This window comes from Chrysemys picta, chromosome 4, assembly GCF_011386835.1.
Source record: "Chrysemys picta bellii isolate R12L10 chromosome 4, ASM1138683v2, whole genome shotgun sequence".
Taxonomy (NCBI): Eukaryota; Metazoa; Chordata; order Testudines; family Emydidae; genus Chrysemys; species Chrysemys picta.
Window position 1 is genome coordinate 149536503 of NC_088794.1, and position 19588 is coordinate 149556090.

The 19588-nt window shown below is 40.2% G+C and overlaps 1 protein-coding gene across 2 annotated transcripts in view; it reads left to right on the plus strand.

The window, feature by feature from the left end:
- Positions 1–19494, plus strand: part of SOS2 (SOS Ras/Rho guanine nucleotide exchange factor 2) — a 90619-nt gene extending 71125 nt beyond the window's left edge. For both annotated transcript variants that reach the window (XM_005290246.5, XM_065593978.1), the window contains 10 exons: positions 782–1001; positions 2113–2232; positions 2607–2769; positions 5829–5946; positions 6741–6913; positions 8930–9046; positions 13156–13417; positions 15324–15365; positions 16838–16947; positions 17545–19494. In XM_005290246.5, the coding sequence (XP_005290303.2) occupies positions 782–1001; positions 2113–2232; positions 2607–2769; positions 5829–5946; positions 6741–6913; positions 8930–9046; positions 13156–13417; positions 15324–15365; positions 16838–16947; positions 17545–18054 (1835 nt within the window). In that variant the 3' untranslated portion in view covers positions 18055–19494. The remainder of the gene's footprint in view (positions 1–781; positions 1002–2112; positions 2233–2606; positions 2770–5828; positions 5947–6740; positions 6914–8929; positions 9047–13155; positions 13418–15323; positions 15366–16837; positions 16948–17544) is intronic.
- Positions 19495–19588: the final 94 nt, after the last annotated feature.

Consider the following 19588-nt stretch of genomic DNA (forward strand, 5'->3'; position numbering starts at 1 on the left):
TAAAACGCTGCAATGACACCTCTGAAACAGTTCAGTGAAGATGCTACCTACACTGACAGGACGGATTCTCCCATTGGCATAGGCAATCTACCTCTCCAAGAGGCGGTAGCTAGGTTGATGGGAGAATTCATTAGGAAATTAGGCCGGTTTAACTGCGTTGCTCAGGAATCTGGATTTTTCACACTCTGGTTATACCGACCTAATTTCCTAGTGTAGACCAGACCTGAGTACCTCTCCCAGACCTGAAGAAGAGCTCTGTGTAGCTCAAATGCTTGTCTCTGTCACCAGCAGAAGTTGACCCGATAAAAGATTTTACCTCACCCACCATGTCTTTCTAATGAACTAATACAATATATTGTAAAGTCATCACATAACTAAAAACTGTAAACTTGAACAAATAGGGCCAGACTATCAAAGTTAACTACAAAACAGGTGCACCCAAAAATGTGCACTCTTTGTGCATGTATTTGCAAATGGAAATGGGTAACTGCGCACCTAACTTCTTTGCACATGCAATTTCCTGATTTGCATACACAAATGTAACCTTTGGTGGGTGCACAAATTGTTTGTTAAAGAAAATAATTTGGCCCATGAACTTGAATTTTTCTATCCCATTCTATAAAACCTATACAAATTTGTTAATCTTTTCCTTAAGTACTGAATGCTAACCTTATTTCATATCATTCTACTAGTTAACAAGCAGAAGTGTACATCTAACAAAAGTATCATTTGAAAAAGCTGTTAAATCATTAGTATGAACGTTTTTAATGTTTTTTTACAGGCAAATCCATGAAGAAGTGGGTAGAATCCATTGCTAAGATTATCAAGAGAAAAAAACAAGCTCAAGCAAATGGAATTAGTCATAACATTACCTTTGAGAGCCAACCTCCCCCAATTGAATGGCATATTTGCCACCTTGGACAGTTTGAGATGGACCTGATGACACTACATCCAATAGAAATTGCTCGTCAGCTAACACTTCTAGAATCTGATCTCTACAGGTAGTTATTCAAAAAATGTGTGTGTTCCTTAGGTAGATTTTTGTTGGCGCCATAAGTCACACTATTTGCACTAGTCAGAAGCATGAATTTCCTTTTCTGACTGGAGAAAACTAGCAGGATTAATATGGAAATCTAAATGTATGTTGCTTTTATTTGTAAAAATAAAAAAGGGCTGGTTGCTATATGTAATCCCACTTTACAGGTTTGTAATGGGAAATTATAGTGTTCTCTGCAATCACTTTTAATACCTACTCTATATTTGGCTTTCATTTGTACTAGAAATATTGAGTTAATCAAATTGCATTCGGCTTTAGCAAGAAAAAAATCTTTAATTTGTAGAATCAGCCTGAAGTATATTCTTCTCTTTTATGATTTGCCAAGTAAGGTTTGCTCACCTTCTGTCCTATACCAAAGTGTTTATCCATCAACATATTAGACTTGTGTCAACATAACCAAACTTGTATAGTAAATAATTAGGACACTAAAATGCTGTAGTGAGTAGACAACACTCAAACATAACTGGGACGTAATATATGAATTCTCAAAATAAAAGTTTGGGGGGAATCTTATAAAAAATGCTTGTAGAATCCTAAAAAGAACTTTATTCTCTAGGGGCCCTCATAAAAACTAAGGTATTTAACTGGGATTTTTGAAAGGTTTGCATGCTACAATGGCAGAAGGATTTCTAATAAAATATTTCTTTTTGCACATGAGGCTTTTACAGGGTTTGTCGATCCCCATTCCAGCAACACATTACTCGTGTTTACCCATTAGACAACGAGAAGTTTTCTTTGTTCAGGATGCTTATTTCTTCCTTCAGAAGACAAAACTGAGTCCTTAGTAATTTTCTAATCTGAAAATACACCACTGATGTTCTTTTAACAGAGACTGGCATTTTCCAGAGTCCATTAGTGCCCGTGTTGAAATACCAGTCCAATAATTATTTTGAATGACTGTACCATGATGGATTATATTGAATAATCTGTACCAAATGTCATGTCACAAGTAAGGGGAAGAAATATGTAATAAGTCGTCTACTGCAAACATGGAACATATGAATATTAAGTATTAAACATTCCCTTGCCTCATACTTAACATTTTCTTTCAACAGGGCAGTGCAGCCATCTGAACTTGTTGGGAGTGTGTGGACTAAAGAAGATAAGGAAATTAACTCCCCAAATCTATTGAAAATGATTCGGCACACTACAAATCTTACTCTTTGGTTTGAAAAGTAAGTACAGGGGATGTTAATGTACTGACGTGGAATCAAGTTGAAGTTCAGGGATCGCTCAGTTTTTCTTACAGTTTAAAGGAGAGTCCTTTATTTTGAATTATAAAATAGTTGTTGTGTATTTCAGTAATCACTATCTTAGCTAAGCATTGATTTTGTGCTTGGCACAGTCCAGGACGTAACCAAAAATCTGCAAGGCAACCTACTCCTTTTAAGTTTTAAACTGCTTATTTCAGTGAAAACACTGAGACGCTTAGGGTAATGGTCTTCATTTTGAACTCCTGTTCTCTATGGTGACTAAACACTAGATTTCAGTGCCTAGCAAAGCGAATTTCCTAATTCCAACATTTCCTAATACCATGTTTCTTGATTAGGTGCATTGTGGAAACAGAGAATTTTGAGGAGCGAGTGGCTGTGTTAAGTAGGATAATCGAAATTCTGCAGGTTTTTCAAGAGTTGAATAATTTCAATGGTGTGTTGGAGATAGTCAGTGCGATGAATTCTGTGTCAGTGTACAGACTAGATCATACATTTGAGGTAAGTCTTCTGAGTGATTTGTGCATCCTTCTTAAGAGACTATCAAGAAAAGCAAATCATATACCATTTTTTGAATAAACACTGTTATTTTACAGTTACTTTCTTTATAAGTGTAATGTGAAACACTCGTGAGGAATATTATCAAAAGTAGTATATTAAGGGTCCTGGGTGCCACAGGGGATTTGTAATGGCATTTGGAGTCTTTCACCTGTAGCTTGACAGCTCAAATCCAGCATGGCAATGATTGAATGTCATGGCTAAGGCTAAGGCCTTGTGGCTACACTTGCAAGTTACAGCGCTGTAAAGCCTCCCCCAGCGCTGTAACTCACTCCCCGTCCACACTGGCAGGGCACTTACGGCGCTGTATCTCCCTGGGTACAACGCTGCAGGTACTCCACCTCCCCGCAGCGGAGTGGCTACGACTCACGGGTGTGAGTGTAAACGCAGCGCTGTACTAATCACCTTGTCAAGTGGCCAATCCCAGGGCCGGCTCTAACTTTTTTGCCGCCCAAGCAAAAAAAAAAAAAAGAGCACCACCCTCCATAGCGCCGCCATAACACATACCCTCAGCACCGCGCCGCCGAACCCCCCAGCCCCCCCCGCCACGGAGCGCCGCTCCGCCAAACCCCCCAGCCCCCCCACGGAGCGCCGCCGAACCCTCCAGCCCCCCCATGGAGCGCCACGCCACCAAACCCCCCAGCCCTCCCACGGAGCGCTGTGCCGCCAAACCCTCCAGCCCCCCCACGGAGCGCCGCCGAACCCCCCAGCCCCCCCATGGAACGCCGTGCCGCCGAAACACACACACACACACACCACGGAGCGCTGCGCTGCGCTGCTGAACACCCCCCCCCCCCCCCCCCCCGCTGCCGCTACACACACCAAGCGCCGCAGCGCACTGCCGAACCCACCCACCGAGCGCTGCGCTGCCGAAACCCCTCCCCCCCGCTGCCGAACACCCCCACCACAGATACTTTTAGTAAAAGTCATGGACAGGTCATGGGCATAACAGAAAAATTCACGGATGCCCCTAACTTTTACTAAAAATATCTCTGACAAAATGGGGATCTGCGGATCCCCATACTACTTCAAGTGGGGCAGCTGCAGGGCCTAGGAGCTGCCTGTAGCAGCTGATGGCTGCAGGGTGCCACCTGCAGCTCCAGGCTGGGAGCTCGGGGTTCCCTGCAACCCAAGGGGACCAGGAGCTGCCACAGCAGCAGGGAGCTCAGGGGGTCCCTGGCAGCCCGGAGCTCGGGTTCCCCTGCTGCCTTCCACTGGGAGCTCGGGTTCCCCCACCACCGCCCCTGGGGGCAGGGAGCTGGGGGGAGGGTTCCGCCGCTGCCTCCTGCTGGGAGATCGGGGTTCCCCCACAGCACCCCCCCCCCCCAATGGCAGGGAGCTGGGGGTTTGCTGCCGCCACCCACTAGGAGCTGGGGGGTTCCCACGCTGTCCTGGGTGGCAGGGAGCTCAGGGGTTTCCCCTGCCGCCTCCTGCTGGGAGCTCAGGAACCATGGCCAACGGGAGCTGTGGGGAGCAGCACCTGTAGACAGAGGCAGCGTGTGCTTGCAGATCTGCCTGGCCGCGCCTCCGCCAGAAGCAGCAGGGACGGGGAGCCGCCGGAGATGAGCACACCCCTTTACTCCCCCTGCCCCCCCCAATCCGGCACCACAAGCCCCTGCCTCAAGCCCCCTCCCGGACCCAAACTCCCTACTCCCAGAGCCTGTGTCCCACAGCCCTTACCACACCCCTGCCCCACACTCCACCCCCATCCCCCCACACTCCACCCCCATCCCCCCACACTCCGAAGCCCTCCCTCTGAGTTAACCGGCACCCCCCCCCCGTTTCCCCGGCATACCAGTTAAAAACTTTTACTGTACCTTGAACTCTATCTGGGAGCTGCAGAATTCCAGCTAGGGGGTAGGGAAGAGAAACTGTGAGAGATGCAGGTGACTGACCCCTTTCTTCTTTCGCTGACCAGAGAAGATCCACGCATAGGTTTGGACATTTACAAAGAGTTTAATGCTCAGGAAAGAACTTAAGCACATGCTTAAGAACATTGCTATCAAGGAATTTTTTTTTTTTTTTAAGCTTTGCTTTCCCAAATGGGGATTCTTTCCTGTATCTTGGTCAGAGTGAGTGTAAAAGAATTTGAGGCCAGTTTTAGCAAATTCTGGAGAAAGAAGTTTAAACATTGGGGAACATTGGTGAGTTTAGGAAGAAAAAGTGTAAATTGGTTACTTTTTCACTGAAAATGAGTGTGCAGTAAACTAATAAATTCCACTGAAGTAGACTATTGAAGTTCAGAAGACAGTTTTTGCACAGAAGGATGGAGTTTGTGTTGTATGTAGAAAAATATTTTTACTAGTATCAGTGCTAGATGCTGATAACTAAGTTTGATTTGTTTAGATTTGAAATAAATCATACGCCTCTACTCCGATATAACGCTGTCCTTGGGAGCCAAAAAATCTTACCACTTTATAAGTGAAACCGCGTTACATCGAACTTGCTTTGATCCACCGGAGTGCGCAGCCCCGCCCCCCGGAGCGCTGCTTTACCGCGTTATATCCGAATTCGTGTTATATCAGGTCGCATTATATCGGGATAGAGGTGTATTTAAAACAGTTGGGATTATTTTTGTAAATTGATTAAAGTGAAAATAATTGTATTTACAGTAGTCTGACATTTCCATGTGATGCATCTTAGGGCTATGTCTACACTACAGAGCTTATGCTGGTTAAGTCCCCTGGTACACTAGCCGCATATGCTGACAGAATTTTTTTTTTTGCTGGTAGACATTAGCTATGTTGGCAGAAGCCCCCTTTTGTCAGCATAGCTGCGTCTACACTGGGGGTTTCATCGGCAAGTTTTAAGCGATAGAGTCAGGGACAGTTGATGTAGTAGTACATTGGAAACCATTTTAAATCACACTTAAATTCAAATATTGTGAGAAACAAGGTTTTGTTAATTTATAGATAGATAATATAAATATGAAGGTACCTATTTTCACTAAGCAAACCATGCAAAAGACACATTGTTGCTTTGTTTTCTCTTCAATAAATTAGGCATTACAGGAGAGAAAAAAGAAAGTTTTGGATGAAGCAGTAGAACTAAGTCAAGATCACTTTAAGAAGTACCTAGCTAAACTCAAGTCAATCAACCCACCCTGCGTGCCTTTCTTTGGTAAGTTATACTACAGGGTTGGAGATACGGTTCTTATGTTGGCTTTCTTTTAACGTTAAAATGAGCAGCAAATTAAGATGCTGAAAATGCATTGAGTTTTTTTTTTTAAGGTATTACATTCTATACTCTGAAGAATTGCCCTTGTGCTATGCATAACTTCTGATTTATTCGATTTTTAACATTAGTGTTTGTGAATAGTTAAATTCAGTAACCTCTGTTACACGGTGTTTGTGTAAATACTAGATGATTTTGTTCTCTTGGTGCACTATAAAATTCTTGTGTTTTCAAGAACAATTTTGTAGAGGCTGTGATTACTGCTCTTTTTGCTAGTTATTTACCTCAGAAGCTTTAATATTCCTTTGCAATATATCTTCTATAAATTTGGTTTTCTTCCCGTTTTAGAAAGTCCCTGGATATTGCTGTTGTATGCAGACTCCAGTTCCATTGAAAATAAAATAGGGTTTCTCCTAAACTTGAATTTTATCTCACATTCTTGACACTGTTCCTTTCTGGATGACCTAAGCATGCTGAGGAGTCTTGTTGGAATGTGACCTCCCAACCATGACCTCAGTATAAGCAGATAAAACTTGTTCCCTCTATAATATATTTAGTTTTCAGAGAGAATGCATAGCTCGTTTGCTCTTTCTGATTAATTCAGTATTGGTGCATTGAAATAAATGGTTTGCTCTCTTTTTATGCTGAGGATTTCTTTGTTGGCATTTATCAGAAAAATGAAAACAGGAGTTGGGGTGAAATGTGAAAATCAAAATTCTTTTTTTATATATATATATTAGGAATCTATCTAACAAATATTCTGAAGACCGAAGAAGGGAATCCAGACTTTCTTAAAAGACAAGGGAAAGAGTTAATCAACTTCAGTAAGAGGAGAAAAGTGGCTGAAATTACAGGCGAAATTCAGCAGTATCAAAACCAACCTTACTGTTTACGGATAGAACCAGAAATACGGGTAATCAAAGAACAAATACAATAGGCGTATACTTTATGTATGTGTGTGCATGTATGTGTATTCATATGATAAACAAACTGTGGTAGATACTCTACTGATATTCTTGCTGGGGTGCTAGTAGATGTGGGGATGACTGCCTTAATAGTGCAATAACCATCATTGGTAAAGAAAAGAGTGTGCGTCAAAGCATACATTAATTCTAAATCCTTAATATAGTTCATCACATATATCTCATCTGCTCACTACTATACAACAGATACTGCTTGGTTTTGCCATTGCTATACAGTACTTCACTAGCTGGAGCGGAGTGACTAGGATTAGAGGAAAAGAGTTCTAAAACAACATGAACATATGATGAGAAACTAACAGTTTCTGTGAAGAAAAAGTGTGCTGCTCTGATATATTAGAATCCTTCGTATGTATCCAATTAATCCAAAACTCCTTTGACAAGGTTTCTGACAAGAGGCTACTAAGGAAGTTAAATAGTCATAGGGCAAGCAGTTACGGATTTGAAAGTAGACGAAAGAAAACAATGAGTAGGAATAAATGGTCATCTTTCAACGTGGCAAAAGGTAAACAGTGGTTTTCTCTAGGTTCTTCACTACGACCAGTGTTTAATATATTAATGAACTGTAAAGGGGGTGAACAGTTAAGTGGCACAATTTGCAGATGACACAGAATTAGATTAGCCTCACACTCGAGAATATTGAAGAACTCCAGAAAGACTTAAAGCAAGGTGAATGGGCCATGTGATGCCAGATTAAATTATTGTTGGCAAATGGAAGGGAATGTTCATTGGAAGGAATAATTAAACTACTTCTACTCAGTGATGTGTTGTTAAGTAACTGTAACCACTCAGTTAATTAATTGTAACCTCCTGGGCTGTTTTGTGGACAATTCAATAAATGTCTGCTCAGTTTACAGCACCAGTCAAAGAAGCAACACAATGTTAGGCTGCATAAAAAATGAGAACAGTACTGAAAATACCAAAATGCCATTCTTTAAATCAACGATATGCTCTCACCTGAAATAACGTGTACAGTTCTGGTCACTCTGAAACTGTAGCTGAGAAACAGCATTCTTTGTATTGTGCTGTTCATTATTGAGAACAGTTCTGGAAAAGGGTTAAGTGATATAATTTTAAAATTACGAAGAGGAGCATTGGAATATTTTGAAAACAAATCAAGAAAAGACAGAAATACAATAATCGTAAGTTATAGGTTATAAGTATTGATGGCGGTAAAAAAAAAGTGTTTGAAAATGAAGGAACTGGAAGATCTTGATGACTGCATTGAGATACTTGGTAAATCATCTACATAACTACAAAGCATTTTACAGAATATTGTTACATTTAAAATAGCTCTGTTCATGTGATTTAAAATAATTCCTCTAGTCAGAAAATTTTACATTATCATTAGACTAGGCAGGATTCAATTTTTATAATTTTGACAGATAATATTGATGTTTATTTTAAGCATTTTTTAGACTTTTATCTATTTAAATTTTCACAGTTGCAGGAAAATATGGGTGGAGTGTCAGAATAGGTGAGGTCAGACAAAATTTATGTAATAGCTGCTGAGATTCAAAAAGTTAAAGGTTTATAATCCTTAAAACAAATTGTCAATATTACATGTCAAAATGTACAAAATAAATATCCCTAAATCAAACTCTTAAGTTTTCAAGCAGCATTTTTCTTACTCTGCCTGTCCATAAATTTTGATTATCATCAATGGAAAATTTTTTTTGTTGGTTTGTGTGTGTACACTGAAATTGACATTTACTGGTAAAAATCTAATCCTTTCAAGCCCAATTATCGTTAACTTGTATGTTTTTTTAGTGTCATTCGCATCAGGACTTGTTGCTGTATTTTTCCAGGAATGAATTAACAGTAGTATAAAAGCTGCATGTAGCCAGTGAAATGTTCAGATTTCATTGAACAGTTTTGTATTTTCTATATATGCATATGTTGTAAGAGTATATAAAATTATTTATTGAAACTTGTTTACCTCATTTTAGCGGTTCTTTGAAAATCTCAATCCTATGGGAAATGCACCAGAAAAAGAGTTTACAGACTACTTGTTCAACAAATCATTAGAAATTGAACCTCGAAACTGCAAACAGCCACCTAGATTTGTAAGTCTTTTTCTTGTAATTTGTTTTAAGTATTTTAAATCCACTGATACTTTAATAAATATGAATAGTACTCTTAATAATGTGTATTTACTTCCTTTGAAATTATAGATGTTTCTTGAGTTTTTGTCACAAGACTTTTTATTCCAAAACTGTTGTTTTTTTAGTTTGAGAGATTATTTTAGTTCCTAAAAATACACCTCTTTTGGCTTTATAGGCAAATTGTGTTTTACAATAAAATCTTGGAAAGAATAGCTTTAAACGTTTGATTTTATGCAGTGTAGTTCTTCTCTTTAGAACTTGTAAAATAATGTAAAATGGCTTGATAGCATTGTGAAATTATTTTAATTACAGAATGTGGAAAAACCTGCATAAAATAAAATGGAGAGACCTTTGTAAAAGAATTTTGAAATAAATGTTAATTGGTATTTTTCTCTGACATTCAGAGGAATATTTTCAAAAATAAACTTCACTTTCAGAGCTAAATGGAAATTCTCTTCACTTCAGTGCTGAACTGAAATATATTACAAAATTTAAAATGGGGTATAATCTTCTTGTGAAGCCAGATAGTGTTGATTAGTTTGTCATTTTAATTAACATTTTATTTTTAAAATAACAGCTGCTGAAGCATAAAGTGATTTTCACGATATTTTGCCTCATAGAAAACTTACTATTATGTCATTATCTTTGCTATAACTCTTGGCAAATCAGGAGTGCCTTTTTCTTATTCTTGGGGTAAGAGAACCATAAAGCAGTTAACAGTTTTTGTGTCTTAAGGATGATTAAGGTTATACTCCTCCTCTACCAAGAGAATCAGATGAAGTGCTGCTAAAGTAATGCCTCCTTAAAAACATGGTCCCTGTAGGTATTCCACATGTATGTGCACCATGTGCCTGAGATTGGAGAGTTTTGCTCAGTTGTTCTCCCTGTGCTCCAGATGAGGATGTAAGGGGCAGTGCAGACTGCCACCACTCCAGTTCCTTTTTACCATCACATGGCCTGAGTCTGAATCCTCATTGTCCACAGATTTTCTTCATGCTTCTTTCTTCTTCAAAGCTGTAAATATATTATAAATAGCTTTTAGTATTTTAGTGTAGTTAGTTTTAATCTTGATGTATTTGATAACATACTTTCTCCGCACCTCAGGGAGTCTCTTCCCATGGACAAAGATATTGACCAGAGTCTTGAGTTTAACAACTGCATCTCCCCCCCCCCCCCCACTCCTTTTCTGTGAGCAATGAGCGCCAACACTGCCTCTATTCTATGGGAGAGGCACATGTCTTAGCTAAATGCAGTATTTGCTGCTCATTTTCCTTCAAAACCATGAGACATGAGAGCTCTGTCTGAGAAAGCCTTTTCTGTAAGCTGTTATGAGACCTCCGTCTGACCCAGGCCAGGGGGACCCACCTGTACATTGGCCTCAACCAGTGAACAGTGTCCCAACTAGCACAAGCCCAGGAGAGGAAGCCAGAACTGCTGAGCCCAAGAAGTCGCCGTACAGGGCTTCTCATGAGAGTCAGGGGCACTCTAAGCATAAGGACAGATTTTTCTTCCAGGTCTTTTTCTGAGAGAAGTGATCCTTCCCTGACTCTGTCCAAGTCCAGTGTGTCTTCACACACAGTTCTTAAAGATTTAAGCTCACTTAAACTTTCTGATCAGGAGGGCAAGGCACAAAAGAGAGAGGATCTGCTGGTACTGACATCAATGCCAATTCATAAGCATAAGGATTAGCACCTGCCAATCCCATTTAAGAGCTCCCAAGTAGACACTTTGGTGTTCCCGACCTGCTGTCCATGACGACTGTAGTTGCGCTGGATTCATCGGTCCCAATTACTGGATTGCCCCAGACTCTTGAGACGAACCTAAACTTACACTTCATGGGAGGATATCTTCACTTTTTCTTATTCATAGTCTGTTCTTTTTTTAACATGAAAAATGTGAACATAGGAGGAAACTACCTTGAGGAGATGGGAATGTTCCCCTCCTCAGTCCATAGACAGAAGCTTTCACCCACTGGTTCCGATAGCTCTGCTATTTGAACAAGAACTAGCACTCTCTTTGGAGAAGTTTGGAGGCTCTGGACATTTCTTGTTTCTGTGACTGTCAACCTATATTCTCATCAGCATCCAACTCTTCACGTATCTACTACCTCGGAAGAACAGCAACAACAAGTATCCCAACCCAGGGCCCCTTCACCTTACAGCCTGGTATTTGGATGAGCATCAGATCTAGAATGTTTATGCTTGGAGATTGTTGTTTATTCTCAACCAAAGCAGGAAAGAGTACAGCAGAACATGTTATTTGGCTAAATGGAAGTTTCTCTTCCTGGGCACAATGTAATTGGTCCTCCAGAATCTGCAGATAGTCCAAAACATCAGGGTTATCCTGTCCCTGAAAACTTCAGGGCTTTTCATTAGTTCCCCTGCAGTTCATCTAGCAGCAATCAGTGCCTTCCATCCTCCAGTAGGACACTTCATTTTCCTTCACCTTCACCCAAAATTTGCCCCAAAAGTAATTTGAGTTTCACATAAATCAACCTATCCACTTACTGGTATTGTTCCCCAAAGTGTATGCTTCCAGTGAGGAGAGAAGACTTCACACTCTGGACATCAGATGAGCACTGGTGTTCTACCTGCAAAGGGTGAAATCGTTTAGAAAATCATCAAGCTTATCTGTTGCTGTAGCAGAACAGTCATGAGGGCAGACGTTATCTGCTCAGAGACTGAGTGAATCTCCAGCTGCATCATTCTATTCCTCCTCCAGATGAGGTGACTGCCCATTCCACTAGAGCACAGGCAACCACAGCAGCATCTCTTTGAGAGGTGTATCTATATGGAACATCTGTAGAGTGGCTATACATTCATGAAACATTATGCATTAGTTCAAGCCTCCTCTGTAGATGTACCTGGTGTAACTGCAGTATTACAACCATCTATACCTACTGCATCCCCGACCTTCCTGTTTAACTACTGCTTATCAATCACTCACATTTGGAATACACATAGGGACCAGCACTCAAAGACAAAAGCATACTGACCTGTAACTGGTGATGTGGGATCCCTGTCTCTATGACCCTACCCTTCTTTCCATCTTCTTCAAATTCTTCTGATTTGGTGGTAAGAGAGGAATTGAAGAAGAATCTGTCCGTCCCGCCTCCTATACCTTCAGTTGGAGAACAGCTGTGTGGGTGCGGACCAACGGACACTACTTGCTATCAATCTCTGATCTCAGGCACACTAGAAACGCACATCTTGAAGAACCTTCAGTTACAAGTCAGTAACCTCCATTTCTTGTAGAATTGAGTTTTGTTTAACTGAAATTAGCTGAGTGTTCTGGAGGCACTCTGATACCACCCTGGTGGATGTGATATAAGAACATAGGTACCTTTCAGATAATCAATGTTTATCTGTGCTGTATTAGAATTATTAAGTGCAATTCAGATTAATTCATGCTTCTTTTGACTGCAATGTCATATCAGCCGCATCTGTCACTCTTATGGGTAAGAATTGTATACGGACTAAATCAGATACTAGAGACTAAATCAGATACCAGAGTATATAACAATAAAGAAAAAACTATTCTTATTCAAAGATTCCTATCTCATGGGATTCCGACTCTTGGATCTATGCATGTGGGTAAGGGCCTGGTGAATTTCTACAGTATAAGCAATAGGATTGTCACGTCACCCTTACTGTGAGGTGATTTGACTGCCCCTGTACTCTGGCTCCTTCTGACTACAGTCTGCAAAAGAGCTCCTCTGGGACACCACTTGCTGACTCCCATGGTTTGTCCTGATCGACACACACCTGAAACTCCAGACTAACAATTCTTTAGAATTCTTGAAAGAAAGATTTCTTGAGCGGAGCAAATTTTCACAATTTTATTAAAACCCCATAAAGAGTAGTTTGTAATAAACACTGACAGACCCGTTATAAACTTAGACCCGTTATAAAAATCACCTACCATTAAACAAAATTATGATATTTGTTCAGAGTTGTGTACTCAGTTCCTTTTTTGTTTGTTTTTTCCGATGTCAGATAGTGGGTTGGCATTTTTACTGTTAGTTTCCTGTACTAAATACTAGTAATATTAATCATGATTACTTCCTTTAGCCTAGGAAAACAACGTACCCTCTAAAATCTCCTGGAATAAGGCCCAATACTGGCAGACATGGCTCCACCTCTGGAACCTTGCGAGGTCACCCAACGCCACTGGAAAGGGAACCATGTAAAATAAGTTTCAGTAGAATTACTGAAACAGAGCATGAGTCAGCAGCATCGGCCCCAACTTCTCCGAATACGCCGTCTACTCCGCCAGTGTCTGCCTCTTCGGAACTCAGTGTATTTTTAGATATTGATCTCAACAGTTCTTATGGTATGTATATAATCTATTTGATATTTACTTGCTTTTTTCATTTCCTATTCCACCTCACCTCTGCATAGGCTCTTGTTGTTCCTTAAAAAATGTTTTGTTATGGCAGGTGATGCCAGGTGGTGCTATTAAATGTAGTCTTCTTTCTATGTTCTTTTTCTAGTTGCATGCAAGCCTTTAGTCCTGGAAGAAATGCACATGATGGTGTTAGTTCTTGGTTTTTACAAGGTCCTGTATAGAAGGAGCTGTACAAGTAACAGGAGAGTTTGCTCTTTGCCTTGGGCTTGATAGGGTCAGTTCTTGAGGCATAGTTGCTTCTTGGAAGCCAAGCAAGGATGTTGGGGGTGTGTGTAACACGAGTTGTATCCAGACTCTGTGTTACTGATTACTTCTCCTTGGATATAACCAGGTATCTAGTACTGTTTGGCAGAGGGGCGACACTGGTGTCACAAGGGATGCTGGTGTTGAAAGAAGGGGCACCAACAAGACTGTTCTGCTATTTAATATGGCATATCATCTTTATTACAATGCCAAAGCAAGTCTCATTTGTAGAAGAAACTCTAATGTACTGGATTGTGATAGTGATGGGATATAAAGCCGCTTTGGAAATAAATTGAGAGGCTTTCTTGAGAGAAAGGATGGGGACAATTGAGAAAATAGAGCAACCCTGAGTTCCACGAAAAAGTTGAAACCCATGAGCACCTTTTCAGCAGAGTCTGTTACTGCTGGGAGTGGCACAGGATGATGGGTCCTTAAAGCTTCAGAGAGGCCTGAAATGGTATACGGTGGTTGCCAGCTGCTGAGGTTATGCTTGGGAAACTTGTTCCAAACACAGGCCTGTAATGTTTGCCCTTTCTCCCACAAATGACACGTGAGTGCTCATGGAAGTTACAAGCTCGGCCAGCGGAGCTTGTATCTACTTCATCAGCATTATTGAACTAACTGTGTTTCTACTGCACTCCTTGCCCATAAAAGCTATGCACGAAGTACATAATGGAAGTCAACATCTAATGTTCACAAAAGAACTTGAACTCTGTGCCCTTTCCTCCCCCCTCTTAAAACAGCTGTCCCACGCACAGCTGCGGAAGTGGTTGTCTCTCGGAGAATGCTACTGGCCCATTCAGTTCAGTCCTATGACTACCTGATGAGGTGAAAATTAGTGAGGTGAAATTAACTCCTGCACAGAAGGTCAGCACATGGCGTATGCACCCCTTAAGCCTTATTTTGAGGGTTAAAGTAGGGCTTTTAAGTAATGCATAGGTTGTGTGTTTGTCATCTGTGCTGGAATGAAGTCCACCCTCAGAATTTCCTCTCCCCTCTCAATCTGGTCGCTCTGTGTTGCGCTGTCAGTGGGCAGTTGACCATTCACGCTTGTTCACCTGTTGATAGATTTGGGTGCCAGGATCCAAACGATACAACAACCACCCTGTGATACCCTCTCAGTACATATTGCATGGGCTGGAATGAAAGGATAAGAGTTATGTTCACATATCACCATAAAACTAAGAAAGGGGATTACATGACAGACTTGTGTTTCATGTGGCAAATAGTGAGGGCTCTCCAGCCTGTAGGTAAAAGGTGACTAGGGTGGTTGATGTTGGTGTCAAAATTCAGTTGTAATTTCCTACGTTTCTAGTATTCAGTATATTCTTAACTATAACGTTTTATTAATATTGTTTAAAAAGCCATATATTCTTCAACAATACCTAACAAAGTTTTTGGCCTTGAAATATTTACATAGTAGAATGTACCTTGTTTCAACAATAGATTTGATAGTACATCAGAGATATTTTAAAGATGCACGCCAGTACATACTGGTCTTTGGGATGTTTTATAAACAGATGAAGGGAGGGGGGAACACTGTTTTGGTGGCAAAATTTATTTTTTGATCCATTTTTCATTTTATTAGGTAACAATAGCATCTTTGCTCCTGTCCATTTGCCGCAGTCAAGTGAGTACCCTGACTCCTGTAGTTTGTCAATAAATTCTTTCCGTTTTCTAAATCTACTTTTGTACCATAAGAGCCTAAGAATCATGAAACTCCCATAATAAAGGTATAAAGTGTTAGACCAGTTCATTAAAAAAGGGGGGGGGGCGAGGCGGGGCTTTTCCCGTTAGGTAGAGCATACAGTAAAATGATGCATAAAATCTAAGGACTGCTTGGGTTTGAGCCTAACAAATAACATGGCTGTTTTTCCCCACTGTTGCTTAATTGATAAAGACTGGCTAACTGCACAGATAAAGTAACTAGATATTATGGTGGTTGGCATTAAAATCTCATGCAAGGATTTGCTCTACTATTAGGGAGAGAAAAGGTGCTTTCCATACCGTATGTGGTGAGCTGACACTGTATTCATATGCTTTGTACATCTGATATACAACTGAGAACACTGCTGCCACCTGTGCCTATCCTCTTGAATAAAAGCAGGTGTTTTTATTTGCATTTTATTTTTATGAAAATCCAGAATTGTAGAATACAGTACGAAATTGGGAAAACAAATCCACTTAATATACTGATCTGCATCATGCACATAAATGTAAAAGAAACGAGCTTTAGCAAGAGCCAGTGTTTTCTTATTTAGATGCCTAACTTTTAATATTTTTCTGAACAACTCTTAAATATCCCCCTTTTTTTTTTCTCCAAAGGGAAAAGGTTGTAAACTTTTAAAGGGGATGAAAGAAGTTGTAACAGTTGGAGTCTTATGTACTATTTTTGTCTGCTCTACCATTTTTTCTGCTGTGGGATTGCAACAGAACTGCTATTACATTCCATAAGTAGCCCTGTAAACTCCAAATGTGAACGTGTAATCACTTTTTGGACAAAAGGAGGAGGTTTTCCATGCCAGTTTTTGATTTAAACATATGCCAAAACCACATACACCACTACTTGCTTCCAGTTAAAGACAATGAATTCTCCCTCATGAAAAAGCTTCCAAATGAAACAGTTTCATTGTCTACTAACTTTTCTTATCAGGCCTTCGTTTTCTAAATACAGAGAGCATAGGAAGACTGTCAAATTGAGGCATTCAATATTGCTTATTACCTGCCGTATGAGTATATATTGTACTTCATACCGAAGTCTGCTTTGTGAAATGCAGTGTATAATTACAAAAATGGCTGGTAATGTAACTTCCTTCAGCTGGGCTGAACAATTAGGGATGCCACTGAATACCAAGAATCTGTTTTATGCAGCGTTTTTGTAGCCGTGTCGGTCCCAGGATATTAGAGACTCAAGGTGAGTGAGGTAATATCTTTTTGGACCAGCTTCTCTCACCAACAGAAGTTAGTTCAATAAAAGATATTACTTCACCCACCTTGTGTCTGTAAGAATCTTAGTTTTTTTGTAGTTTTGTCTAAAAAATTTCAGAATGTTTGACTTTACTGTATTGTGCACCACCTGAAACTCACCTTATCTCTTTTTAGAATCTTTCTTCAGTTCGTGTGGTAGTATACATAAACTAAGTGAAGAGCCTCTGGTTCCTCCTCCACTTCCTCCACGCAAAAAGTTTGATCAGGATGCTTCTAACTCTAAGGTGATTGTGTGTGTGTGTGTTAGTTAAATCATCTTGTTAGTAAACGTGTTGGTGGATTTGATCAGCTTTATGAAACAATTGGTCTTTGACATGTGCACATTGTTCTAATGTAGTGCAATCTTGTTAATTCTGATTTGTTAATCTTCAAACCTAATAAATCTCACAGAACAGCCTTACCCTGTTTGCCCCATTTCATAGCAAAAACTTAATAGCAGAGAGCTGAAATGCAGTTTCATATTAATAAGACTTCATTACTGTTGCAAAATACACGGCAATACTAGTCCTAGTACAATATGAAGTAGCATAATTAAACTGCAAATAAACTATATGAACACAGTACACTATGATGCATTGCTCTTTATTTTGTGGGTGTGTATACATATTAGAATGATTTTAATCTTAGGGAAAAACTCTTACCACTGGGTTTGTAAAAATCAGTTCCCTCAACCTGATGTTTTGCCCGTTAAAGGCTACACTTTGTCACTTTTTCAACTAGCGAAACCTTCACTCTACACCTTCATTCAGTGCATGTCAGGAAATATATTACTTTATAAGAAATGAAAGGTTCTTTGGGTGATTTCTTTTTCTGTATTTCAGGGAAGTTTAAAATTGGATGATGATCCTCCTGCTATTCCACCAAGGCAACCGCCTCCTCCAAAGATACAACCTAGAGTTCCTGCTTACAATAATCCATTTGATCAACTGCTGCATAGTCCACCCCCACCCCCTCCAAGAGACCCTCTTCCTGACACCCCTCCACCAGTACCACTTCGGCCTCCAGAACACTTCATAAACTGTCCATTTAACCTCCAGCCACCGCCAGTGGGACGCTTTCACAGAGATCCAGATCGGTTCAGGGAAGCCAGCACATGCCCAAGCTCACCAAACACTCCTCCAAGCACACCCTCTCCAAGGGTCCTGCGTCGCTGCTGTGGGCTCAGCTCGAGTCACAACAACCTTGCCCATCCTCTAGCTCCCCCAGTCCCACCAAGGCAAAATTCTAGCCCTCAGTTACCAAAACTGCCACCAAAGACTTACAAAAGGGAGCTTTCCCATCCTCCTTTGGACAGACAGTCTTTGCTAGAAAATGCAGAAACTCCTCAATGACCTTAGCCATATTAGTCATTGACACTGGAATAGTATTTGTAAAGTTCCTTTTTATTTATTCAAAAAAAGGCAGTGTATTTTAGTACTTTCACAAATAATGCTCTTACAAAAGTGCTGCTGATCAAAAAAAAAGAAGTTAAAAATTAGAAAAACCCTCTGCTCTTTGTCTACTCCCACAGCATTACCCTCAGGTGATCAGTAGCATTGCCTTGTCTCAGATCCTCAGTGCCGACAGCTATGCCAGTATAAAGATTATATATTTTGCACTGTAAACTACACTACATGAATTTAAACTATCAGTTCATTGCACTGAGCCGGAAAAAAAGGTGCGTTTGTGGAATTTTTCAAATTTGAGCACTAGTGGCCTTTATTTAAAAACAAAAACAAAAACAAAAAACCCAGTGGAATTGCTACACAAGCATGAGGATGGATAGTGTTACTGATTTTAAACCTCTGGCTACTTGCCTTCGAATTTTATGTAAATCTGGGAAGTTTGTGAATGACAACTACTGTTCTCAAATTTTTAATGCCATGTCTTAATGTCCAGTCATTTGCTGCTGAAGAGGAAAAAGAAAAATGAGTTGAAAATCTAAATGAAGATATCAGAATGCACTATTAGTTTTAGGGGGGGGGGATAGCTCAGTGGTTTGAGCATTGGCCTGCTAAACCCAGGGTTGTGAGTTCAATCCTTGAGGGGGCCATTTAGGGATTTGGGGCAAAAATCTGCTTGGGGATTGGTCCTGCTTTGAGCAGGGGGTTGGACTAGATGACCTCCTGAGGTCCCTTCCAACCCTGACATTCTATGATTATTTTGACAAAGTATAACCTAGGACTACCTAACCCAGTTATTGGAAAGAATCCCTAGTATTTAGCATGCATCTTGTTCAGATGTGCCTTTTTGTTTTGGCAAGCAAAGGTGTCTTAAGCTAAAGAGTTGCCTACTGTTTCGGAGAACAAAGCTATATGCCATGTATGTACAGTTGTTTATATTGTATATTTACAGATAATGCTAATAACCTGTATAAATTTAAGTGACTTAAGGCCTGTAATACAGTCTGCTACTCTTGCAATCTTATACATTCAGAAGCATTTCCTATGGCTTAGGAACAAAGTCTTGCCTTCCAAACCTAATAATGTTCTTTAGCTCTAACTTCATTTAATTACAAATTCCCTTTTGGAAATTGGTAGCATTTAAACCAGCAAACACTTAAAGCTTTATTAAACTTTTTAAACTGAAAAGTGAATGGAACTTTTCTTTGCCAGTTGAACTACTTGTTGTTTGAACTGGTGTGAGAGTGAGTCTGTTTTACTGGTAGTACTGTAGCAGAATTTGTAAAGTGGCCAAAAGCCACATTTTATTTACTGGTCTGTGGCCTTTTACTGTGCTTTGTATCAGAGTTCTTAACAAGATTAATAAATCACCCCAGTCTTAATTTTTAAGAGATTGACCAGTGTGTGTTCCTTGTAAGGATGGGAGAGGGGAATACAGTATCTGCAAGGATGTGCAAGATTCCTATATTCTTTCATACCACTT